General features: G+C 42.3%; 1 protein-coding gene across 3 annotated transcripts in view; it reads right to left on the minus strand.

Annotated features, from left to right (window-relative positions):
- The window catches only part of SEMA3D (semaphorin 3D), a 170,902-nt gene extending 157,602 nt beyond the window's left edge, over positions 1-13,300 (minus strand). The window contains exon 1 of one of the 3 annotated variants that reach the window (XM_088134825.1): positions 13,214-13,300. Coding sequence is in view for 1 of the 3 variants with exons in the window: in XM_088134823.1 (XP_087990949.1) it covers positions 12,564-12,659 (96 nt within the window). In the remaining 2 variants the exon portion in view is untranslated. Of the gene's footprint in view, positions 1-12,563; positions 13,192-13,213 lie in introns of those variants that run through there. The other 2 variants (XM_088134823.1, XM_088134824.1) reach the window with 2 other exon arrangements.
- Between the last annotated feature and the right edge of the window lie 14,410 nt (positions 13,301-27,710).

A 27,710-nucleotide genomic window follows, 5' to 3' on the forward strand; every position in this document is an offset into this window, starting at 1 on the left:
CACCAATCCAGATTTCATGTGCAATTTTCAGTGTACTGTAGTTCCAAAAAAGAAGGAATGATGAAATACTACACTAGAGGTCCAAGTTAAAGAAAGAAAAAGTTCAGTGAAACAAATCAATATAGTCAATCATATGATGCAGGGAAGGGGAACCTCCCATTTAAAACTAATTAAAGCTGCACTCAAGCATGTCCAGCATCTCACCCAATCCCAAATGAATCTGTTTTATTTTTAGAGTCCTTCAGTTTTAAAAACATACCTTGGAAGAAGGCATGCCATATCTCCCATATGATAGCAAAGTCATTGGTTGAAAGCCTATTATTTTTTATGTAGGTCATTCAATGAAATTATTCAAGTCCTCAAACAGGAATTCAGGGCTTCACCATCCATCACTATTAGATATTTTGAAGAATTCCCTTCTATTAGAATGAATCACTCTAATAGTTTTTCTGGAATTTATAGTAAATTAAGGGATTATATTGGTGAAAGCTAGACTGTCAGCCAGCTTTCACAGAAAGATCTGAGATGGTTGGCATTAACATGTGAAATGCCATCATTCAGCAAACATCTGGTTACATGCATCATATGTGTCTTGGTAGGCATGTGGTGTTTAGAGTACAGATGGAAAAATCATGAGGGTGAAGCCCTAAAGAAAGGTACTTCCTTTTTGAAGGAAGGTAGGCCAATTCATTTAGGCTTGCTATCACAGACAACCCTTGGAATGAGGATTTCTTCGTTTGGTTTATCTTAATGCCACTCCTACAGCTAAGAAGAACATGGCAGATCTGTTCCCCACCCACACCCCCTTTTCCCCACCACCAGGCGCACATGGAAACCAGATGAACACCATTTTTTTTTGTTTAATACTGTTTAGGATCTGAGAAAAAGGCACACATCAAACACATAACCAGAACATTTCCTTTGAATTGCTGAGGTATAGCCAATTATCCCCTTTTAGATCAAAGATAAACCAAATTTCCCATGCCCTTATTTTCTGCAGTATTCCATAAAGTCATTTAAAAGGAAATCTACAAGTAGTAAAACGTACTGAAGATAAAGATCCATAGAAGCAATAAAAGGTTTTCATTATATTATGAGCCTTTGATATGCCTTTAATAACTTTGTAACACACGCACATAGATGTTGGAAGAGAAAGAAAAATCAGCAGTCTGTAGCCCTTTTGTTCCATCATTTTTTACCAAATGTTAGAGTGCTGCCAGAGAGAGACATTTATCCATGGATTGCCAACAAAAAAAATCTACAATATTATGCTAGCTAATGACTATTTCATTAATATTCCATGTAAGGAAAGTATGATGCTCTATAGAGACATGTGGAATGCTTGCCAAAACTCAAATTGGAATATTTATCCCATATTTATCCCATATGGGATCCCATATCCCAATCAGAATATTTATCTACTATGAAAATGTTAACAAAAATTATGGCCCGTATTATCAGGGACATGCCAGACAGAGATTCAGAAACCTCCCCTCGGGGTAGGTTTAATACGAGATTAAACCCTGTTAAACCCTGCACAAACTACGAGGAAATGCCACCCCAAAAGGTACGCTATGGTAGGTACAATCCATTTTGAATTGAACGTATATCCATGTAGAAAGCCCCCTTCTCCCCCTTCCTTTTTGTTTTTTACTATTATTCGTCCTGCTGCAGCACAAGTTTCTGAACCATATACAAAACTGATTGGAAGATGGGACTCCTTCCACCCATCGCTCTTCAGAACGAATGTTAAAACCCTCTTCAGATGTGGAAAGCCCATTTGAAAGTGTTTCTTCACAGAAATGAATCATCGAGAGCAGCCCAACTGACAGCATCATAATAATTAAAGTGAAAAAAGAAAAACCCTGGCAATGTGAGAGCTAATATTATGTACCAATTCTTACATTCTATGGGCAGTATGAAAGCAATTGATCTGACAACCTCCATCTCTCCAATCTATGCAATTTGTGTGATCTTAATTGTGTAGCTGAACAAGAATACTTGTGTTGGTGTGGTTAAGGGCCTACAAATCAAATGAGAAGCTCTTTGTCAAAAAAGAGAGTGTGCTTCCACAGCCAGCACACTGTCACTTCCTGCAAGGAAGAAGGTTGTGGGTTGGCCTAGCATTATGAATCAAGCAACTGAGGCACCATTTAGAGAGCAGGTGCAGGGTAATTCATTCCAAATGGCGAACTGAAGCAAGTTCTGAGTTACACTCATTACAGAGCTGTGGAAAAACACTCTATAGCGAAGAGACCCAATGTTTCCAGGATTCAATCGTTATGGAGGACGTGGCAAAATGTAGCTTGTGGTTAACTATGAGTTCGTGCTAACCAGCTCTCTCTTGCCAACAGCCACTGTTGAGTTGTTTTGAGCATAATTATCATTATCACTTCCATTTTTGGCTATTATTTCAGATGTGTTTCTCTGGCCAGCAGTGTAGAGAAAGTCAGATACAAGCAATACTAGAATGGTGCCAAACATTTTGTGGTCAAACTGTTCAAACCTGAGAACAAGCTGTTCCAGCTTCACTGAAAGATTCTGATACCTTACCAGAAGTCATCAAACCTCCAAGTAAGACATCCTCACCTCCATTTTGCAGTGAGGCCTCTTTCAATCAAGTCAGAACATCAGAATATTTCTGGTGGAACTGAAATGGGATTCTGGGGGGGTCAGATGAGCAACACCTTGAAAAGTTTTGCACAGAAATTAAGCATGGCCAGCCCTGGTTAGTATTTCATTAGGGAACCACTTGGGAATTTTAAGGCTGCTGATTAGGCAAAAAAACATCCCGTCAGAAGACAATAGCAAACTATTCCATGGATGCAACCATCAGGAATCAAACTCCTAATTCTTTTTTAATTCATATTATTATACTGATGTTTTTAACTATACTTCCCCCCCAGAGTTGCTTATACAAGATGAGCAGCCACATAAATTGAATAAAATCAGTAAAAACAAATAAAGTCAACATAGGAGCAGGTTTACCTTTTTCACACAAACTAAAAACAAAGCAACTCACTGGAGTCCATTTGAAGGTACATGTTACATGCACAGCTATGAGTCCTGATGAGGATGTTGTGCTAATATGCTGTAAAATTCCTGAAAATTCAGTTCATCATAAAGTGAACACAAAGTTCTGCATTATGAATCCCCCTTAAATGAGTAGATTATTCTGTGACCAAGTTCAGGAAAAGCCAGTCTGGTCTAGTGGTGACGGCGCCAGCCTAGAAAGCAGGAGACGGTGAGTTCTAGTCCCGCCTTAGGCAGGAAAGCCGGCTGGTGACTTTGGGCCAGTCATTCTACCTCAGCCCAACTCACCTCACAGGGGTGTTATTCTGGGGAAAATAGGAGGAGGAAGGAGTATTAGGTATGTTTGCTGCCTTGATTTATTTATAAAAATAATAAAGGCAGGATAAAAAAAAATCTAAAAAATAAAAAAAAGTGCATGAAAATTGTTCCAAAGTGAGACAACCTATACACACCAATGTGCAGCCCTATTTGTAGGAGGTAAATTTAGGGTGGATGTTTACATTTTATCAATTTGAGCAAACAATGCTGTTATGTTTGAAACTAACTTTTGAGCAACCCCTTTTTCTTTCCAGGGGAACCTTATTTCACTTTATTACGATAGTCACAATAGCAGAAATGATGACAACCTCTAAGAATCAGAAGGCCACAGCTGATAAAGATTTCAGCAAATGATCGCTAGGTTTTGGTGGACCTTTTCTGGCAGAATGGGTGGAGGATAACATAAAACAGGCGTATTCATCCTAGAAAGAGTGTTAACAAAGCTATTTTCATTGTTCATTGCTCACATGCCAAAAAACTCCCACAGACCATGCGTTCTTCTCTCTAAAAGCCACAGGCAGCATTTCAGCTGATTACTCTGGCAGCTTTCCTTTTTTCTTTTTTCTTTTTCTGCTCTTTCATTCCTTTTCTCCCGTGCATTATTAACCAGGAAAGGAGAGTCTGCTCACTGAGACCCAAATTATTCTGATTTTCTTAGGATGTTTTCTGAGAGAAATTAATTGAATCAAAACAAATCCGACAAGCGCTGCACTAACATAGGTACATTGCCCAGATCAGAAAGGCACCCTTGCCAATTATGACATCATCACCATCCCCATCCCCCAATGGTTCTTTTTATCTTTCTAACCTAGAACTCAGTTCTACCTCATCTACTTAGCAAAGAAAATGCCCTGAATTCAAGTTCTTTGCATCTTGGGAAAGGGGTCACCAAGAATTGCTGCAAGTCATCACAGATAAACCAGGAAAACTAAAATTAAAATGTATCAGGGTGTTTTTTTAAAAAAAACAAAAACTGGCCCTAAACTTAAGCAAGCAAGAGCAAGCAGTTGACAACCTAATGTGCTATTCCATCAGTTGCAGTTTTGTTGCAGCCTGAATGTGGACCCATCCTGCTTTACAGCTGGGTCATGAATGTATGAGAGCATGCAACAGAGAGGAAGAGAAAGAATATTCTCCTCTTGGCAGGATCAGCCATGGCTCCCATGTGTGAATATCCCATCCAAACATAGCTTGTGCTTTCAAGTGTAATTCTGGACAAAACCTTGGCTTCCCACCTGCACCTTTAAAATGAGCACACTGCTACACCATAGCAGGTGACAGCTCCTAGCTAACCTTGGCTGATCTCAGAAAGCTAAACAGGGACTAACGGGTTAAGACTTTGATAGGAGACCATGAGGAAATCCCAGTGCTGTAGGCTAAACCGAGAAGTAGGGGGAAAAAAATCCCCCAAGAATTCCACAACCCCTGAATTCACCAGAACTTGACCTCGACGTCAGGGGAAGATTTACCTTTTCTTTACAGTAACTCAGTTCAGAATTGCTTAGGGCTTTGTTACTAATACCACCCCCACAGGTGGTAACCCATAGAGGACCCTGGCTGATCTTGAAAAAAGCTAAGCAGGATCAGAACTTGATCGGTGCTCAGATGGGAGACCACCAGGAAATGTCGGGGCTGCAGACTGGAAATTAAAATAAGCAAACAAATAAATAAATAAATAAATAAATAAAACAGAAGGGTAGTGGCAAACCCTTTCTGTATAGCTACGTAACTGTGAAGTCATAGGAGACTCCAGGAAATCACCATGAGCCAAATTCGATTTTTACTTTTTTTACTCATCTTGCCATCAGTCATCAAAGGATATGTGGGAGTGTAAAATAATGAAAAGCGTGAAATGTTTCCATTCCAGAGAGTGGCCTCTTCTCAATGCGTTTATATACATTTATCAGCACAAGTTTGTGGTAATGACTCAGGAATGTTACTCAGGGACAGAGTAAAACCATATTGCTTATGTCCGTTCAGCTAGAGCCCCCCCCTTTTTTTTAACTTGATGCAATCAATATACAGTTTGCACAGTCTGAAACAAAAACAGAACAGTGAACTTAAAATATCCTTGGAAATCCAACAATTTCCCCTCTTTGGGATAAATCACAACCTCTCTATTCTCCTCCACCCTTAGCAAATGACAAATAAAACCTCTAAAGTCCTGGTCAGTTTTGGCAAAACATCTGCTTCCTGAAGTCATACTCATGTATTTACCAAGTGACTTGGAAACCATTTTACTGCTTGTTATTTTAAAGCCTAGCTATAAATGCTTGCATTTGGACAGAAATTATGCTTCTTTACAGAAGAGGGCTATAGCCATGGGACTCAACATTTGAAGCCCAGGAAAATCAAGTTAAGATCTCTTGAAGGGGAATGTACCAACCAAACATCCATAGCGTAGATCATTGCAAGGGAGCTTTTGAGATTATTTTGGGATGCACCCTTAGTTCACTTGAAGAGATGCAGGCTGACAAATAAGGCAACAAACAGTTCCCAGAGTAGCAGATGTGCTTTGCTCAGCACACTAGTTAATGCAAAAAAAAAAAAAAGTTCCTTGAAGGCAGAAAGTGTCAAAACCACCAAGGGAAAGTTTTTAGAACAGCAGCACTAAAAAGCAGAGTCACATGGCTCAGTCGCTGCTCAGCTTTGGATCCAGAAAAAACAATCAATCAAATCTAAGGGCTTTTGGCCTTCAAAATAGCATCCAAAATGTTGGTGGAGGTTGAAGGAAGACTGGGATCTGAAACAAGATGGATTTGTTTTCAGAAACTGAAGAGGCATCAAGATTGCACAGCGGTTGCTGTTTGGAAATGAAATACCTTTAAAGCAACAAGGAGGGCAAGGGGCTGAAGAGTGGTTAAAGGAACTGGGCATGCTTTGCCTAAAGAAGAGAAGGCTGAGGGGAGACATGATGGCAATCTTCCAATGCTGAAGATCTGTCACAGGGAAGAGGGTGTGGATTCTCCATAATGGTCCAGGATAGAACAAGAACCGATGGGTGGAAGCTTTTACTGAGAGAAATCCAAACTCAAAATGAAGAGGAATTTCCTCCCTCTGTGAGCCATTAAGCAGCGGAAGAGCCGGCCTCCTGAAGTCATGGGGGCTCCATCCATGGGGGTTCTCCAGCAAAGGTGGGACAGCCATTTGTCCAGAATAGACTGAGGATTTGTGCAGGGGTTGGACTAGAAGACCACCAATGTCCCTTCCAACCCTAGAATTCGACCATTCCACCTCTTGTCCGACTATGCAAAAATGGGCATCCTTGAGCTCTTCTATGTCAAGGGACATTGGCTTTATTAATTCGCAGTGCAAATGGTCTGCAAGTAAGTAAGGTAAAAGAAAAGCAGCACCTGTCTTGATCTCACAACTAAAGCCACCTGATCCTGCCAACCAGTCAGACTTCAACAAAACCTGAACACTGTCATGCTAAACCATGTTCCGTGAACAGGGACTTCCATACTTCCCTGTAAACAGCTGCAAACTCAGATGAGAATCTTGGTTCCATAGTACAATCTCTTTCCTGCTTACCTGCTTACCCCGAATGACACTGATAAGAGGTGCTACCAAATGTTACCTTCATAGAAATTCAGAGCGGGTATAAAAAGTATGTGCATTCCCAGAAACGAATCATCGAGAGCAGCCCAACTGACAGCATCATAATAATTAAAATGAAAAAAGAAAAACCCTGGCAATGTGAGAGCTAATAATAACCCTAACCCTAACCCTATGTGCCAATTCTTACATTCTATGGGCAGTATGGGAATCTTACCCTAACCCAACCCTAACCCTAACCAGGAAAAAAATATTGTGTTATGGGATTCCTTCCTAATCCCAAATATATCATCAAAATTAAATTTCAATTGAACTTGAAAATTCTCTTATTCATAGAAACTAAGAATGCATCAATCTTTTGCCCTTGTAACTTTTTGCATGTTTTTCCTATACCAGTTTACAGTTTTACGTTGCATATTTCAAATAAATGGGTACTTTGTCTAAAAAAGTGAGGTTTGAACATGCACTCAGAAACATTTAAATTATAAATAACTGGATTGTGACATCCAGAAAAGCAGAGAAGTCAGAGGATGGTTATGTTCAAATCTGAATATGAGTCCAAAGAGATGCAAGTCAGGTCATTTGTAAAGATTAAATTCTTCAATTATCTCCAACCAAAACAAAAATCTCTGAAGAACAGAAGATGGTCCAAGATTTTTGCTAAAACTAAGGGAGAAAAAATCCCAAGAAAGATTTTGTGTGCACATAGAGTTTAATCCATATAACTTATCTGACTCTCACTTGTTGCCTTCCAGATGAACTACAGTGTCCATTATCCACAGCCTATAGGACCAACCTAGTGCCTTCCAGATGGGTTAAATTTCTATCATCCCCGCTTGTTCCCATCAGTTTCCATCATCCAGATGCCATGGAATACAATTTCCATCCTTATAACGACATCAACACACTTAGAATGATGGGTGTTGTAGTCCAACATATCTACAGAGTGCCCAACTGGTGAAAGCTGCTGCCACCAGCCTGTACAATTTGTGCACCACAGTCATCCCAGTTGAATGCTTTCAACTAAACTACTGATGGGTGTCAAAGGAGAGGGGAAAAATGAGCAAAGAAGAGCCAAGAGAAAATGAAATCGGCTATCCCTGGGCTATTTTAAGAACCATCATTCTTATGCTTGCTGTGTGTAAAATCCAGACAAAGATATCAGAGTTTTTTTTGGGGGGGGGAGGGGAGTTATAAATAGTTCAGATGGGGAGTTATGGGCTGCCCAGCATGAATTAAAAGGAGCCTCTGTATCCACTTTGGTGGGATCTGTATTCCAAAGCTTGTTTCTGTGTGGCTTATCTATAACCCAGATAATTCCATGCAAGGAAGGTGGTCAACGGAAAACACATTTCCAGCCCTGGCCTGGCTCCCTTTCACAAGGACTTGAATTTACCCTTTTTCCAAGGGAAATACAGTAGAGCTCTGTTTTTATCTAGAACAGTAACTTGGTCATCTGTATGATGGTGTCCACCCACAGGGCTTCTTGGGGTGGTACAATTTTAACAGAGATACTTAAAATAAATAAAATAAAATACATAAAATAAAAAGAATAAAATACTTAAAATAAAAAGAATGAACAAAACTGGCAAATATAGACAGTCTATAGGTAGGTAAGTATGGAAAGAAAGAAAGAAAGAAAGAAAGAAAGAAAGAAAGAAAGAAAGAAAGAAAGAAAGAAAGAAAGAAAGAAAGAAAGAAAGAAAGAAAGAAAGAAAGAAAGAAAGAAAGAAAGAAAGAAAGAAAGAAAGAAAGAAAGAAAATGCAGCATGGAAAAGTTAAAAATAGCTAGCAATGAGTTAGCCTTTCTTGAAAAGGATCTTTAACCAAGAATAATAAATCAAGATGCAGGTGGAAAGAAGATGAAAGTTGCAGTGCAAAGCAGTTATGTGCAAGTCAGAATGAAACTAGATTGGGTGGAGGTTTGCAAGTTTAAGATCACTTTGAAATGTTGGATTAATACCTGTAAGCTGAAACACAAACACAGACCAGATTGGCTTGCATTCTGCATTTCTTTGTCATTCTGAATGTTATGTTAAGGGGGAAAAAAGGTTTGTGATACACACACTTGGTTAGCATACATTTTCCTGGCACACGTTCTTTCAAACATACATTTCCCCAAAGTGTACCCCACATTGTATCTATGCTGTGCATAATATGTTCAGCTGTACATTCAGACTTTTTTAATCAAAGAACAGCAACCATGAGTAAAAGGGGTTTTGTTGCCATATGTGATGCCTTGGTGGGTTGTAGTAATTTCTCCCCATAGAAATCCAGGACAGATTTTTCTTGCATCCCTGTATGAAGCCTGGGATTGCTTATTATTATTATTAAATGGTTGCTGATGGCAGGCTGCTTTTAATGAATGTCTGCCAGATATCTTCCTAGCCACCTACTAAGAAAAACAAGCTGGGGACTGTGTTTGCTGATTAAACCAGCAACTTGCCTGTCCACATCTTGAAGACACAGGCAGAATTAGCTCCCGGGACATGCAAGAATCTGACCAAGGCATTAAAGACCCTCAGCCTGGATACTGAATTAACCCATTTTCTGGTTTTGTACACACAATGTAAAGCATTTGTAGATGCACACAGCCATGTTTTGTAAGTGATTTTGCTCCTGCTGATTTCCAGGATATTTTTTTACACATAATGCACTGACCCATAAACCAATCAGACAGGCAAGCATGGTTTGTGCAACATGCTGAGCCACACACATTAAAAAAAAAAAAGGGGGGGCAGCATAACTAAGGTAGTGCGAGTAAAGCTTAGCTCATTCTCAAACTGCAGTCTCTAGGTTAAGCAAGGGGTGTAAATGCAGCCAGAGGAAGAGAACTTTGCATAGTTTCCTAGTTGTGAAGGCTCCTAGCCCTGATGCAATCTTTATTACATTAATGAATCAGCCGAATGCCTTCTCTCCACAAGAGAGGTGACCTTAAGGAAACTCACTGTTCAGATGCCAGCAGCTGAGAATGGCTTTTGCGATGGAAGAACCTCACAGATGTCACCAAGGAGAACCAGTAACAGCGCAGTTCAAGCAAGGACGTTGCATTCTTTGGGCATCTCATTTGACCATATACATATCATTATACCTAAAGCCTTTGCACTCTGAATCTTGCCTCCTGGGCAACAGCAGTGCAAGGGGGCCCTCAGAGTATGGTCAAAAAAGTCAAGATGGTGACTGCAATGGTGCGATCAAAGCTCTACTTGGTTTTTAGGTTCATGACCACCATTAAAAACCAGACCGAGTTTTGAGCACACTGTGGCAGCCACTATCTTGACTTTATCACCCCTATTTTGTTGTTTTAGAATTGCATAAAATGAAACTGTACTTTTCTTTTGCGTTATGCTACTCCAGGTTGACTCAAGAGAAAGTGTGATACATGTTAACATAAAGAAGAAAAATAAGACTACAAATCTTAATCATTAGTTGCAATAGAAGTATAGCTCAGTCTTCCCGGTGTGGACTCCCTCCAGGTATAATGGACACATTGAGAGGCAGTATGGCATAGTGGTAAAAGGGTTGGACCAGGATGGGGGAGACCAGCTCCAAGATCTCTTTGAGCCATGGAATCTGTCTGGGTGACTTTGGCCCAATCATTATCTCTTCACCTAATCTACCTTATAAGCTTGTTGTTAGGAGGATAAAATGATAGGAAAACTTGAGCTCCTGAAAGAAAATTAGTAGTCTAACAAATGCATCAAAATGACAACTATTTAGAGTGCTCAAATTGGGGAAAAGTTGGTATAGCCAATCTATCATTTCCCTAATAATCTTGGCCACAGCTCTCATATTTCACTGATAATCTTGAACAAGCATCATTTGAAAACATTAAGAAAACAGCTTTTAAAAACCTTAGCACTCCGTCCATATTTCTGTTCTATCCAAATTTTCTCATCCCACTAGTAAGTGTGCTTAATAGTCCAGCCTCCTAGACTGATTATTTTTTTCTTTACTCAGAAATAAAACCTACTGTGGTCAAAGGTGCTTATTCCCATGAGTTTACAGAACATAAAAAACAAAACAAAATAAAACCTCTCCTACAGTTCCAAGTATCTTCAGGGATTTGCTGATGTACTTTTCCAGGAACAGCATGGAACTGGTTTATCACCACCCTCTTCAAAGACGCTTTTCTTTCTTCCTAACTCTGGGATTTTCCCACCCAAGTATTAACCCAGCCTCATCCTTCCTCGCTTTTTGAGATCAAGCAGAGTTGGCAAAGTGCTGCCACCTAGCTAGGTGTGAGATCAACAGAACATACTCTCCAATCATTCCACCTGAGCTGCCTTCAGCCACCCAACAGACCCTTAGCCCTGGCCCTCAAAAGTGGGAGCCACACTGTTGGTGGGAATCAGGGCCTTTCCCCGCTGCTGAGTTGAAGTTCTCTCCAGCCAACTTTTGAGTCAGCACTGGAGGCTCCTCTGGACAGTGCCAGAATGAGAGGGGAAACCCTACATTAACACTGATACAGCTAAGGAAAAGCTAAGCCTGACTTAAGGCTGCAGATATGAAGACAATGTCCTGTGGACCTGCCAGGGTGTACCTGTGCTATGGGGAGGGGCAGGTGAGGAAGAAGCCACTGCTTTCCCTTCTTCCTCTCTATATCACAACACATATTCCTTCTTAGGATAACCCCTACACTGTGATCTTACTGCAAGAGAGGGCTAGGAACTCAGGTACCTTCAAGAACGAAAGAGGAGAGCATCACCCCTTGCCCAGCAGTTCAACCTGTAATGAGAATCACTTGCATCATCAGTTCTAAGTATGGGACCTCTGGCGCATGCAGGCATGTGTGAGTGCAAGCATACGTGCTTGGCACTGGTCTGCAAGCCCAGAAGTAAAACTCAGGGCATTCAGAGGGGCTTGATCTTAAATAAATGGGTCAGAGGACCCAGCTGGAAATGAACCTGTTGAAAAGCTTTTGCTGGGTGGGACAACCCACAGAAGCAGATTTCAAAGGCCAAAATTGAGGCTCCAGGTTGCATTCACATGTTTCCTGGGCGAAGTCCTCAAATCAAGGGACAAATTATTCTCCCCTCATTTTGATGAGTATCAACACAAGGTTGTTATTGTTGTCATTATTATTCAGAACAATTTGCTGGTCGGTCAGAGTTGCCCCAAACAAAGTTGCAGGAGCCAAACCAGGAGGGTTAAATACATGAGAAGTAGAAAACAATCTCTCCTTGGTTAATAATAACCCATTTAGTCACCAACAATTTTCTCTCCCCCATTAATCTCACAGCCACAACCGGGGGGGGGGGGGGGCTGCCTCAGTTTACCTACGAGATAGCCATTCCCGCGGAGTATATATTACTACTTTTTTTTTCTCCCGCAAGAAAGAAGCGCTCCAACACAAATCAGAGAACATAACCTTTCTTTCGGTCTATTCCGAAGTCACCCGAAGCAAGTGCAATCCCACGTAGGGCTACTCAGGGACAAGCCCCGCTGAGTTCAGAAAAGGTTGCTCCTAAACGCGTCCGCGCATCCCCACGCAACCCTTACACGAGTCGACTTCACCGAGTGCTGCCCTTTGTGGGGCACCGTGCGCGAAAAGAGAGGGTGGGGGAGTTTAGATGTAACAAGCACCCCCCCCCCCGTACACCTTAGAGTAAGCGAGGAGTCGGGCCACGAGTCCTCGGAAATCCAGCGCTCTTTACCTCCCGGGATGGCGGGGCGAGACCGGGGAGCGACGGCCGAGCCCTGCGCTGCGCTGCGCCGCTGCGCCTCCCGACGAGAGCAGCCGCTCTTGGCATCTGCGGGTGGGCGGAACGAAGGCAGGCGCTGGCCGGGGCGGAGAGGGCGCGTCCCGCCGCTGAGTCTGGCAAGCCGGAGCGGTTCTACGAGTTGGGAAAACTTCCGACGAAGAAGCCACTTGTTTGCCCTCCGCTCACCCTCGCCTCCTCCCGGCGCCCCTTTAAGGGTGCGCAAGCTTGCGCTCCGGCGAAGGGTCAGCTTTCCTCGGCGCCCGGCGCGCGCACGCCCCGCCACTTGCCCGGCGCCTCCACCCCCGACGACACCAGGCAGCCACGTGTGGCGCGGCGGCGGCCGGCTTCTGGCTAGCCCTGCCCAAGGGGCTGCCCTGGGCGGCTCCCCCGGCCGCCGGGCTACAGGCGAGCGACCAGGCTTGGCTTTTCTGCTCCCTTCCCAGCCGATCTCTCTCACCCTCCGTCCCGCTGCCCAAGCCGAGGCGAGCGGGCAGGCGGAGCCGGCTTTTCGCAGGCGCCGTAAGCGCGGCGCAAAGTTGGCAGCTTTGCAGCCCGACGCCCGTCAGGTTGCGAGAGCCGCGGGGGGACGCCGGAGCTGTTACCTTCCCGAGGCTGAGCGGGAAGCGGCCTTGGGGTCTTCCTGGGCTTGGTCGCGTGTAGACTGAATTGTTTTTAATCGTCTCCGAAGAAACGGGAGGGAGAACGTGAGCCCCCCTCCTTCCGCTTTCCCTAAAATCTCCCCGTTGCAAAGGTGGAGCCGGAGGGAAGGGAGGGTCTTTTGCGGCTGTTTTTCCCGGGAAATCTCAGTTCTGTCCGAGTGGATCTCTGCTGCTGCTGCTGCTGCTGCTCGAGGGATCTGTGCGGATTCCTTCCGAGGAGACACCGAGATTTGACTGGAAGCAGGCTAAGGCCCTTTCTCCTCTCGTGCCTACCCACTGCACGGACATGCCCTGGCAACAGCTTGCATTTTCCCCATTTCCCGCACCCCCGACCCCAGCCTCAACATCTGTAAAATCTATTAGGTGGAAATAGTTCCTTGGAGGAAATTAAGGTGACTGGCATCAGGAGGAGGATTGGCCACGGGGGCAGCAAATTAAGCCAGCCCAGTATCGCTTTCTGCCCCTGAAGCAGAAGCTGGGGAAAGGATCTGTCAAAAGGCGTGCCTTAAAAGCCAATTACAACTTGGGCGGCATAAGCAATGTCCCTCAACTTGGAGCCTTCCTAATATTTTGGACTACAACTCCCATCATGCACAAATTGTGGGAGTTGTATGTTAACACATCTTCAGAGTGCCAGTGGGCTAAGCCAGCATGATGTAATAGTGGGGTGACAACCCCCTATTACAGTTGATAAATTGGCCTGAATAGATGAAATTGACCTTTTGTTCCCCAAAAAGGCTCTCCTGCAAACATCCCAAATGACCTCCATTCTTCCTGTTTTTCTTAGGTCTGAGATGAAAGAAGAAGTCCTTAACCTTGGATATCTTTTATTCCGAGTCCCTGCCCTGGGCAGGAACCTTCATGCCACTGCAGACAGATGGCTGCTAGCCTTTCCTTGAAAACATCCAGTGCAAGAGCAGCCACGATTCCAGGAGGAGGGCAGTTCCACTGCTTAACAGTTCTCACAATCAAGAAATTCTTCCTTATTTCAAGTTTTCTCTCTCTCTCTCTCTGTAAAGCTTCTACTTCATAGTGGTCCTACTGTAATGGGCAAAAGGCATAATCCTGAGGAACAGGAGGAAGAGCCACTACCAAGACAATGGTTAGATAAATCTGAGTCCAGAGCAGAACTGTAATCTGACAAAACCCTCCCTAGTTCTCACAAAGATGGAGGGAGGGGGGAAGCGCATTCAGACTTTCAAGGTTTTGTAACTGTTATTACCTTTAATAAAAGTAATATTAGCATTCATAACTTTGGTTCCTAGTCTGGTCTACCTCGAAGGGCTGATACGCTCGGCCACTATGGAAAATAAACCCATATCTTCTATCCTGTGACATTTCTTCAGGTACTGGAAGATTGTTTTTGTCTCTCTTTTAGCCTTGTGTTCTGTAGGTTAAACATGCCCAGGTTTTTAACTGTTCTTCATAGGATTTAGCCTCCAAGCCCTTTACCATCTTTGTGATTCTGTTCTGTACTCTTTGTGGTTCTTCACCATCCTTCTTATATTGTGATCAAATCTAGACACAATATTTCAAGTGTGATCTGACCAGTGCAGCACAGAGTGGAACTATCACTTCTTGACGCTATGCCTCCATTGATGCAACCAAGATTGCGTTGACTCTTGGCAGCTGCAGCACACTGTTGCCTCATGCTTAATCTGTGGTCTACCAGGACTCCCAGATCCTTCTCACCAGTACTGCTGCCAAGCCAGGTACCACCTTTCTTGTACCTGTGCACTTGGTTTTTCCTGTCTAAGTATAGAACCTTACATTTCTTGCCACTGAACTGCATTTCATTGGATAAGGCTCAACCTATGAAGATCGTTTTGAACTCAGCCTGTCTTCTAAAGTTGCAAATTGGATGAGCATACTTCTATCCCCTCATCTAGATCAATAATGAAAATGTCAAAGAGCACTGGGCCCAGGACAGGACAGAAGTCTGAAATACCCAACCATGGTTGCCTCCTTCCATGTTAAGAGCCTTTAAAGTATGATTGTTCTACCAACTGCAAAACCATCAGGTACTGTACCATCCCACATTGTACCATATAAAATGAAGATAGGTAAAATATAGGAAAAGCCTTTTCTGAAGAAGTTTAGAAGGTAATCAAGTTCAGGAAATACTTTGGCTTCAAATCTCTTTTATTCCAATGAGCTTTCAGCCCTAGTTGACTTGAGTGTGCGTAGAACTATTATAAATATTTTTGATTGTATGAACTCTATTATTGCTTTTGTTATTAACTTTGCAGCTTCTAATTCTGTTGTGTACGACCCAGAGTCCTTTGGGACTGGGGTGGGTTTCAAGTACAGTTAAGTAAATAAGTAAATTTAGGAGTTGGAATATTAACTCACACAGTCTGGGGTTGGCACAGGATTACTAACATGACATTAAATTGGTCACTCTTATGAAAGAGGCATAGATTTGCTTGGCCTATATTCCCTGTATCGGTAATTTATCTTAACATCAAGAGTTGCAGACTTTTCATGCATGAAAGGGGAAAGGCAAATTATTATAAGTCCTGGAAGGAAAAATCTATTCTTGATTTGCAGCAGTGGGTTGCTGATTCATCTTGTTTGGCACCATTCAAATTACACTTTTTTTCTACCTTATGGACCCAGAAGAAGATTTACAAGTGATGGAAATTGGGGGGGGGGGGGGAAGAGAGAGAGAGAGATGCCCATTCTCTGCCCCTTCCTTTGATATAATGAAATAACAAGAAGGAACCTGCCTCTCTCCATTATTGAAAGGATGAGAACCAGGTTGGGGTAGCAGTTAAAAGTGCTGGGCAAAATCCAGGAGACTTTGAGTTCAAGTCCCTCCTTAGGCATAAAGCCAGCTGGGTGATTTGGGGCCAGTCACTCTCTCTCAGCCCTAGGAAGAAGGCAATGGCAAACCTCTTCCAAAAATCTTTCCAAGAAAACTACAGGGACTTGTTCCTATAGTTGCCAGGAATCAAGACTGATTTGAAGGCACACACCCATACACAAAGGGATAAGAAGAGAAGAATGGTAGTGGATTAGACTAAACGCCAATTTAATCCGACATGCTGATTCCACTCATTGACAACTTGATGCCATTGGGAAGCTTAGAGGAGAACATATGGAGAAGACCAGCAGCTGAAAGTAAGAGGCTGCTGCCTGCCTGTGGTCCTGGATCCATCACAATCTGACTAAGGAAATGGTGTTGAGAACAAGCATGTCCTTTAGTGCACATTTTATAAGTATGCATTTTCCTCTTCTTTCTAATCTTTCTAGGATAGGGGAAGATCAAAGAACAAGTATGCTACAGTAGAGTTCAGAGGCAGAATAGATCATCCTCTGTTGGCTGGTACATCAACATGTGGCTGGGAGGGATAATTGGAAGCAGTGAAGGGGGATGCAAGAAGTACTGACTATGTCAAATTGGTAACATGGTCTTCCTGCAAGAATCTTTCTGTGATTATGATAGATCCCTCAAACCAAATTCATTTTGTTCCTAGCACAGATCATGTCCCATATTTGTTTTGGAGGATTTTTTTTTTTAATGCAACCAAATCTAAGTTAGTTAAAACAATGCTCTCTGGAACAGTGAAGCTAAGAAATAAAAGTTCAGGCAGGTTATAATTTAGAAAAATCAAGTTGCCAATCTTTACTTGGAAGAAGAATAAAACTCCATGGAAGTAAGAAATTGGCATTCAAAAGAGAAGGTTTCAGCCACATTTTTTCTCTGAAAGGCAGTTAATTCTGCACAGGAAAAAAAAATTACACTGGAGTTTTCCAGTATGCAGATTTTCATCTGCAGCCCTATTCTTATACACACAGAAAAGAGATAACATGTGATTCTGCTGAATCTTGGGCTGCATTGATGGATATATAGTGTCAAGAACACAATTATAGTTCCACTATAGGTTGCACTGGTCAGGCCACAACTGGAAGACTGAGTCCTATTCTGGTCACTGCAATACAAGGCAAGAAAGACTCTGAGAACCAGAGCGACAAAGGTGGTGAGGGGTTTGAAACTAAATCCTATGAAGAGTGGTTAAAAGAACTGGTGTTTTGCCTAAAGGCAAGAAGGCTAATAGAAGATATGGTAACACTTGAAGAGCTGCTATAGAGAAGATGGGTTGGATTTATTCATAGTTCTCAAGGATAGGACAAGAACAAGTGGATGGAAGCTTTATGGAAGGAGATTCAAACTTTATATTTCCTGACCATGAGAGCTATTAAGCAGTGGAAGAGCCTGCCTTCTGAAGTCATGGGTGCTCCATCACTGGAGCAAAGGTGGGACAGCCATTTGTCTGGGATGGTCTGAGGATTTGTGCAGGGTTGGACCAGAAGACCACCAATGTTCCTTCTAATCCTAAAATTCTACGAATAATACAGATCCAGTAAATGGTGCCCAGCACTGCTCAGCATGAGACCAAGCACAGCATAATCACCCGGATCCAGTTCCAGTTGGATGCCAAGTGTGAGGCATGGTCTATAGAGATGCCTAGAGTATATTCTTACCCTGTTATCTGGGAACAGTTTGATCCTGTTGAACCTGAGGAAGTCAACAGGGTCCTCTGGATGGTCAATGCCACCACCTGTCAACTAGATCCATGTCCCTCCTGGCTAGTCAAAGCTTCCTGGGAGGTGACATGTGGGTGGATCCAGGCAGTGGTGAATTCATCCTTGAGGGAGGGGGTGTTTCCAGCGGACTTTAAAGAGGTACTGGTGCACCCCCTCCTCAAGAAGCCATCACTGGATCCCACTGTACTGGTCAATTTTTGTCCGGTCTCCCACCTCCTCTTTTTAGGGACAGTGGTTGAGAAGATGGTGGGATTGCAGCTCCAAAGGATCCTGGAAGAAACAGATTATATGGACTGTATCCGAGTTTCAGGCCTGGATGCAAGAGGAAATGACACTGGCTGCACTCATGGATGATCTCTGGCGGGAGTGGAATGGGGGTAGTGCATCCATCCTCGCTCTTCTTGATCTCTCAGCAGCTTTCAATACCATTGACCATGGTATCCTTTTGGGTTGACTTGGGGAGTTAGGAGTGGGCAACGTAGAAGACCTCTTCCTTCCTCCAAGGTCAATCCCTATTGATATTGATTGGGGGCGAGAGGTCCAGTACTCTCTCTACTCCTTTTTAACATCTACATGAAACCACTGGGTGAGACCATCCGTCACCATGGGATGAGGTACCATCAATATGCAGACAACACCCAGTTATACATATCCATCCCAGGTGAAGTGAGTGATGCCGTAACCTTTTGTGGTGCCTGGAGGCTGTGGGAGTCTGGATGGGGTGCAACAGGCTTCAGCTGAACCCCAGTAAGACAGAATGGCTATGGATTGGAGGCCCCTCTGTATCCAAGGATTTACCATCTTTGGTTCTGGATGTGGTTGCACTGCCCCGGACAGACCTGGTGCATAATCTGGGGGTACTTCTGGACTCACAACACCTGCTCAAGGAGCAGGTGGTAGTCGTGGCCAGGAGGGTCTTTGCCCACCTTCGTGTGGTATGCCAGTTATGCCCTATCCTGGATCAGGAGGCTCTCCGGTCAGTCACTCACACTCTGGTCATTTCTCAGCTAGACTATTGCAATGCGCTCTACATGGGGCTACCTTTGAAGAGTATCCAGAAGCTACAGCTGGTTCAAAATGCGGCTGCATGGACAATTTTGAGTGCCCCAAGAACAGGCATATAACACCTTTATTGTGTGACCTGCATTGGCTTCCAGTCTGCTTCTGGGTCCAATTCAAAGTTCTGGCTATCACCTTTAAAGCCCTACATGGCATAGGTCCAGGTTACCTGAGGGACCATCTCACCCCCTTCACATCAGTCCGTCCCACCTGGTCAAGCAGAGAGGGCACATGGTGGACCCTGTCAGCAAGGGAATGTTGGCTGACGGGGCTCAGGAGGAGAGCCTTCTCTGCCATTGCCCCCACCCTTTGGAACATTCTCTCCCCAGAGGTGCGGCAGGCCCCTACCCTCCCAGCCTTCCAGAAAGAATTAAAGACCTGGCTCTGCCAGCTTGTGTGGGGTAATAACAACCTTACCCAATACTGGGGGTAGCTGGTGCCTTGATGACGCTTCCTGAGTGACTGCCAATTATTCTTGAATCTATGTATTTTCTATTTATTAATAGTAGATTGTAATTTTGTAATTTTAATTGATTTTTACTGTTTTGTAAACTGCCCAGAGTCATTTCAATGAGATGGGTGCTGAGAAATTTGATATATAAACAAACAAACAAATAAAAATAATCCAGAATATACTCAGGTGAAGGGGAAGGATTACATTTTAGGACTTGTCCGTTTATGTTCTAATGAAGGCTGCTGTACTCTTCATAACATTTTAGCCAGGGGAAAAAAAATTGGCAGGTGTCATGTTTTCCATTACAGGACAATGGTTTGTGAGTATCTATTGCTGTTTAAATGACTCTCTGAAGAGCAATGGTTAAGAACCTTCATTATCAACTCCTTGGTAATACTTTGAAATAACACTTCAAAGTATTTTCAGTAAAGAGCACAACTGTGAAATATCTCTTGTTTCATTGATTTTAAAATACCAAGAACATGTTCCGACAGAAATGCTATCTGTTGGCCAGAGGGGAATATCCAACTAGTTCTTTGGCTCAATGTGTAGTAGGTCTAATTTATCACTGAAATATCTTACACTCTGATTAACCACATCAGGTTTTGTTTGGACAGTCATCATTCTTACCCTCTTTTAAAAATAAATGAACAATAATTTCCACATACTCTGCCACAACTATGTTAAATATCTTAAAATGTCCTATAGCCTAGGTGTCTGTTAATTGACACTTTGAAATGGGAATAGAAAGCCACATGCCAGGATCTGGTGTAAACCGCTAGTAAGATTTACAGCCATACCCATCACTTCACCAACGTAAAGCCAATAAGAACATAAAAGGAAAAAAAATTGTACACATACATTTTTCATTTCAAGTTAAAACTGCAACTGAATCCCTACACTAGTTTTAAAAGAAGCAGAAAATACAAAATTCAACCCAGTGTGAATCTCTTGAACAATGAAGCTTCAGAAACCAAAGTCATTTATGTTTTCAAAGTAATAGATATCTCCCCTCTGCATCCATTTTAAAGCAAGCCAGAGAAGATATGACAAGTTATTTATTCATGGAGATGTAGCCTGCTCTTTTGCAAATCCAGACATTTTTGATATCTTACAAGTTCCCAGTCTTAAGTTCTGAAGTCTCATTTCTACACAGTTTAATCTTTTTAAAAAGGCCATGCCAAAATCTGTATACTGCATGTAATTGTTCATATTTTTCAAATACACAATATTATGTATACTGCTTTCCCTAGCAGATGCAAAATAAAAGTATGTGTTTCTAAAGTTAACTCAGTGTTTAGCTATGATCTGATTTGAAAGGGGAAATTAGATTGCTAAGCAAATAATTTTTTCCCACTCTACATAGACATTCATATAGTGACTTATAAAGTTACTATAAAGTAATACATCATATATCATAAATATACATTTTTATGATACATGTTGTAATGTATCCACAGATAGAAAAATGTATCTAAGTCAAGGTAAAAAAAAAAAAAAAGCTATAAAAGTATGTGACACTTGAGCAATGTAACACCTGAGGTTCACCTTGGGAACTCACAGTGAAATATAATATCTGCGTAATATCTCTAGCTCAAACCTTCTGTCCATTTTAGACAAGAGACAGAAAAATACAAATTGTACTATAATGAATTAAATGCTACCTATTTTAGAAAGCAGAGCTATGACAATTCAATTTTCCATAATTCCAATTTTAAAAACTCATCTAATTTCACCCCATTTTCTCAAAGGACCAAGAATGATTTTGGAACATATGAATGGTAGTTGGCATGAACCCCTGGGACATCTCTCTCCAGCTGTTCATCTCAGTTCAGTTATAAAAGGTTTGAGATTTGCCACTTTAATTTTTCTTCTTTGTCATGGGCATCAAGTATTTTTTTTTTTGCAGCTAGTTGCAAAAATGATACTATTTCATTTCATACTATTTCAGCAGCAAGTAAAATAATCAAGTGACAGTGACTGTTAGTACTGTAGAGGAAAGAGATGAATTGGCAGCTGGCTGTACAACATCTTATGCATATTTGTTTGAAGAAACACATGAGACGGGTTTGGAAATGCAAACTCTTGCACAAGCTAACTTAGATAACTTATCTAAAGTCAGCAAAAATCTGCTATGACTATGGGTGAGCGTTGTCAGCTTGGCAGCCTATTGGAGAATGCAGAATTCTGTGTAGGAAAATTGACCAAAAGAAATTATTTTTCCAGTTTCTGAAGGGGGCGGGGGGTCTTGCAAGAACACAGAGCAGAGGCACAGTGGCTCTTTCCAGGTTGACTATAGGATGGAGATTTCTCTCATCCTATACAATCTGGGGGGTGGGGGGAGAGTCCCAGCACTATGCAGATAAAACTGACAATTGCCTTAGGGGTCCTTGTCAATTCCATATGCGCTGTGAAAACTGCTTTCAGAATTCACAGCAGAAAGAAAGCTTGCCTGGTCTGTAGTTCTTTTTTGCTATCTTTATACCAGGCATGAAGAGGCCACGCAGAATTATCCCTGAACTTTCCAAGAGCATCAAGGATTCAGAAACTGTTGCAGAAGGAAGCAGAGAGAAAAACAGATTACAGGCACATGTGCATATACCCACCCACGCAAAAAATGATTTGGAAACTCTGCAAGTATCCAAAGTACTCTGTGGAGTTTGGATATCCCACCCCTTGGGACCACTACCAAAGTCTCTGCAGAAATAAAGAGAAACTTTTGACCAACACTGATCAGTGCAAACAGCATCATATTTTTCATTTCATCACTGGAAAGGCAACACGCTTGTTCACCGGGGGAGATTTGGAATTAAGGGCCACCAGCAGAATGCTAATTCATGGAGTAATTCAAGGAAATAGTGGAGAAAGACTGAGGCTCTTGATGCCTTTTCACACTGTAGCAAAGAGGATGAGAACGGGAAGAAGTGATTGGGCTTCTCTGCTCTCCCTCTCCTATTTCCTGAGTTGCTGAGGGCAAGTAAGGAAGGTTTTTGGGGTGGCCAATGTCAGTTGTGGGGTGAAGGTGAATCAGCCCTTCAACCAGCTACCCTGGCCATATATGAGTGGGGGTGTGGGTGGGGGTATGAGCATGTATAACACACACACCCCTTCCGATTGCTTGTACAGATTGGGAGGGCAAGGTGGCAAGGCGCTATGGCATCTTGCCACCTGACACAAGGGGAAGTCCCAAAAGCTGGGATGAAGCCTATAGGAAATCTTCCTCTCCCATTGTCCCATCATGTTTTCTGGAGCACAAGCTGAAAAAAGATATTATCAATTCACAGAAGCCCCATGAGATCTTCAGACTGAGGATGGAAAGGGTCATAAAAACAGTGAGGGAGAAAGGTAAGCAGAAATGGGAGTGTTGTCAAGGCAGCTATGGCAAGTCACTAGGACTGATCTGAAGTGAGAACTTCTCTGGCATTGCCAATTTTCTTACTTTCTTGCCAAAGGCAAAAGGATGAATGATTGGCTGATGCACAGTTTGATCCCACCGAACTGTCTACAAGCAGCTTCTTCTCTGTACCCCACAGAGGGGACTAAACATGCAGATCCTTTTTATTGATCCAAGGACATGGTGGTGATGGGGAATTGTACTTGCTTACCAGTAGTCATCAAATCCTCAATTACACAGCAAGGCAGAGAATGTTCTTTGTGTGAAGATGCCAGTCAGGAATGGCTATGCAGGTTGGAAGCCAAAATACAGAAGAGCACATTGGTTAGTCTTACAGAGCTCAAATTAAGAAAGTTGGTATTCCTTTCCATTGGTCGCTCACCTCCTCAACATTCCCCCCCCCCCAAAAAAAAGGCCCAGGAGCTCTCTCTTTTAAAAGATAAATCTTTGTGATACAGAAATGGAGGGAAAATGGGGTTTTATTTTTCTTGATTATATATTTCACTGTCTCTGTGTGTTCTGTATCCATGGAGAAGGATGAATTACACTTTTCCTGCATACAAACCCACATTATTTCATATTAAAGAACGGTTGGTAGCCCGGCACATTTCTTACATGTCAGTGCTACTTGGCAAGAGCAGCTAATTATATTATGAATAAGGACGCAAGTATTAGCAGCAGCAATTAATTAACATGCTGCACAGTGACTTTTTCTCTTTGGAGAATATGCAAAGCTGAGGACAATGAGGATTTCAGAAGAGCAGATGTAGGGGGAAGGAAGCTTATGAATATGACCCAGAAATATTTCCATCCAAATTATTTCTTCCCAGTCAAGCATTACTGATATATCCTTTGCTAGCTAAGCTTTGCCTCAATGGAACACTTTATGCCACAGAGACCATGACATTCTTCTCCTTGATGATGCTTGTGGCACTCAAAGTCCCACAGAGCCCAACAACTGGAAGGGAGTTCTGTGCATATGCTGCTCAGGTGCAAAAGGTTTTTCTGGCTACCAACAAGGTTCTGGCAGGGAAGAAACATAATGCCATAAATCAAATGCTCTTACTATTATATTGGGTTATACAGCCATAAATCAGTCCTTGGCCTTACGCAAGAGTTGCAAAAGGCCAAACAGCAGCTGTATTCAAGTTGATGAGGATTAAGGTTCCAGCAAGCAGTTCACTAAGGTTTCTCTTTTGGCAATCAAGGAACATATGTCTTCAGTGTACGTCTGTCACCAAAGTTATTCCAACCAGGGATCTTCTTTCTGGGACAGCCTTGAATATCCAAGTATTTCATAGAGCCCACCCAAGTGCAACTGGAGCTAAGCATATTTGATTACTAGGATCTGAAATGCTAATTGTTCTAGGGTACCAGAGGCCACTCCACTTGTCACTGCTGTTCCCAAGGGCTGTAGGGTCTTGACTTCATTTCTGGATCAGAGTTCACTGAATCAAGATCCAAATTATAATACTGCATCCATCATGTTGCTTGTTTTGATCTCACCCTCCACCCATGGATACCACTGAGCAGGAGGACCCTCAGATGGCCTGTCCTTACTGGTACAGTGGTACCTCGGTTCACGAACGCTTCTGTTCCCGACCAATTTGGGTCACGAACAGCTCCGTTCGCAAAATTTTGCCTCCGTTCGCGAATGCCGGATTGGGTGACGAACAGGATCCGCGGCCATTTTTCCCTCCCATGACATGTGGTCGTGGTTTCCTGTAGGGAGGGGGACTCTCCCTCCAAGCAATAACCACCTCCCCACCCGCCTTCCTGTCCTCCACGCCAGAAGTCGTGTCGAGCAAGGTTAGCGTTCTCTCTCTTCGTACTGTATTTTGTTTCATATTTTTGCAGTTTTAAAAAAAACAAACATATGGTTCAGAACGGATTAACCGTAATTACACTGAACCTTATGGGGAAATTTGATTCGGGTCGCGACCAGAGTCGCAGAACAAATTAAGTTCGTGAACCAAGGTACCACTGTACTTAAGAATGGTTCTATCATTTCTGGGTTGCCATGTTTCTGAGCTTGGTCCTCCTCTGAGGAAGATGACATGCCTGGCTAGGCCCTGATAAATTTGCCAGAAGTGGGGTGCAGCAGGCAGGAGAGAACACAACACCGCACGTTGCCTGGCCAAGCAGCTTTAAAGCTTTAAAACCTCCATCATCGTGAATAAGCACTTTATAGCTTTGCATAGCTGTACAATTTCTGTAAATATTAAATCACAAGTAGACTTGTGACTCAAAGGAATAACACTGAACTGACTTGAGACCTGAGTGAAAATTTCCAATCCTCTTCCAAAAATTCACTGGGATGCTCATATATGATTCACCCATCCCTAAAAAACGGCACCGTGACTACAACAGTAGGCAAATACCCATAATAACATAACACACTTGTTGAATCAGACCAAATCCAGCCTTTTGATCCTCAGTGGTCAGGCAGATGCTTATGGAAAGAGCAAGCTGACTATAACAATTCTCTTCTGCTCATGTTCTCTAGCAAATGATTTGGAAAAGTATATTGTTTCCAAAACTGGAAAAACTATATAACCCAGTTACCTTAACCATAGCTGTTGATAACCTTAAAGGGCATGAATTTGCCAAACACCTTTTACATCTATCCAGGCTGGTGGTCATCACTAAATTTTGTGGTAGTAAGTTCTATATTTTAACTATATGCTTTATGAAGTAGTCTATATTCTTATTGTATGAAAAAACAATACAGGTAGTCCTTGGGTTACAGTCACTTGTTCAGTGACCATTCAAAGTTACGATGGTGCTGAACAAGGGGGACTTATGACTGGTCCTTGGAGTTCTGGCCAGCACAGCAAGCTGCAGTCACATGATCATGATTTCTGATGTTCCCTGCCAGCTCCCCAAAAGCAAAGTCAATGGGGAAGTCAGCAGGAGGTCACAAGTCACTCCTGATCCCACCACTTTTTTACCTGCCTACTTGCCCACGCTCTGTAGTGCCTGCCCGCCAGCCTGGTTGCCTAGGACTCCTGCCTCTTTCCACGTTGTGGTCATGTGAGGTCCTCACTTAATGATCCACGTGGTCCTGAGGTTACCAAGGCAACTGGGACTGGCAGGATTGCCATCACTAAGCAATGCAGTCACATGACATTGTGCTTTACCACCACATCACTTAGTGACAGAAATTCCAGTCCTAATTTCTGTCATAATCTGAGAACTACCTGTACTTCCCTTCTTTGCATCACTCTTATGGAAACTTTCTTTAAAGCACAAGTCCACAAGGACCCCAAAAGCTTTGGGTGCAGCCCTTAGAATTCCTCTAAATTCTAAGAATTCTAAAATTCTGTCAGCCCTTCAAGGTAGACCAGACTAGGAAACCAAAGTTATGAATGCTAATACTACTTTTATTATAAGGTTTCAGTAATAGAATCTTGCAAAACTGCATGCGCTTCTTACCTCCCTTTATGTTTGTAAGAACTAGGGAGGGTCCTGTGAGGCATCTTCTCAAATTACAGTTCTACCTCAGACTCAGGTTTCTTTTATTTGACTATTAGGTGAGATGGGTGGCTATATAAATATGAAAAACAAACAAACAAACAAACAAAACTATTGTCTTGGTTGAGGCTCTTCCTCTTGCTCCTTAAGGTTATTCCTTCTGCCCATTACACATTCTCACTAAATGTTATTGTTACTGAAGTTTAAAAAACAGTGAGTGATATTAACTGCATAAAATTAAATTGGTATCAAATTGGATGCAGGAGGAGTACTCTTTAAATGCATCACTTAAAGACGAAATGTCACCCTCAAACTGTAAAAAGTTGTCCACACCTGGTTCAAGCAAAGAACTGATCGTATTAATCAAACAGAGATTCTGAATATGAATTTGACTAGTAGTTTTTTGTTTGCATGTTTGCATGTTTTAAGGAAATGGGCAAATCCACTTTAGGAAGAGAACTATAAAACACAGTTCCTCTAGTCAACTTCATCTGTCAGTTTCCATCTCTTTTAAGCTTTGGGTAATAATTGCTGAAACTATAAAGGAAGAATCCCCTCTCAATGCATCCATATCTGCAGAACAATTTCTGTCTAAAGTGGTTACTCAGATAACAAACAATATAACATCCCCCAAATCCATATCACACTGCCAGAATCTGACATGTTCTGGAAGTAAGAATTTCTCAACCTTCACATCCAGTTTCACTTTCATTAAAATATAGCTAATTAAGATAAAATAAGACCCAAAGCAAAGTTTGGATTTTTAAGGACAGTGCAACCTGGTGATGCTAAAATTAATCCAGGTAGTTTTAATAGGTATGAATCCAAGAAAAAAGATGCCCTCTGCTGGCCGGCGGTTAGGCTTTTTGAGTGAGCCATAGAAGTGTAGAACAGCTTATAAAATTATAGGTAAGAAGTAAAAAAACCCCAACCATTTAACCCATAAATTAGAAATGGCTGTATAACCACTGAAAGGTTACAGCAGGCTAGGCAGCGGAATCAAGATAAAAAGGCATATTCATTGCCTGTGCTTTTTATGTCCAAGCTGGACAAAATGTTCTGTCGTGTTTAATATGGTGTTTTAAATCACTACTGATCATGACATTTCATTGCAATTTCCCATGGGCTTGAATACAATGGATTGCAACCATTAGTTCCTCCTGTGGGGAGGAAGTATAATCAGAAGGAAGCAAATAGAGTGTGGCTTCTGATTTGGACATATTATATTATGATATAATTATTATATTATTATTGTTCTTGCTGTCAGGAATGAAGATACAAGATATGGTGAATAGGTTGAACTGTGGGCTGCAATGTTCTTAATGTTACTGTCTATTCTCATAATGATTCTTAATTTCTGTTTATTTCACTGACATCTGCCTTTGCATTATACACCTTTCTATCTATTTTTACATAAGGGAAACACTCATGTTTCATCTCTGTCCATGCCTTAACAGGGTATGAATGTTGGATTTGTAGGCTTCTAAAACTACTAAGCTATGGAGAGC

The sequence above is a fragment of the Python bivittatus genome, unplaced genomic scaffold (assembly GCF_059951505.1).
Source record: "Python bivittatus isolate LINGU-HERP-01145 unplaced genomic scaffold, Pbiv_v1 ctg000120_np1212, whole genome shotgun sequence".
Taxonomy (NCBI): Eukaryota; Metazoa; Chordata; class Lepidosauria; order Squamata; family Pythonidae; genus Python; species Python bivittatus.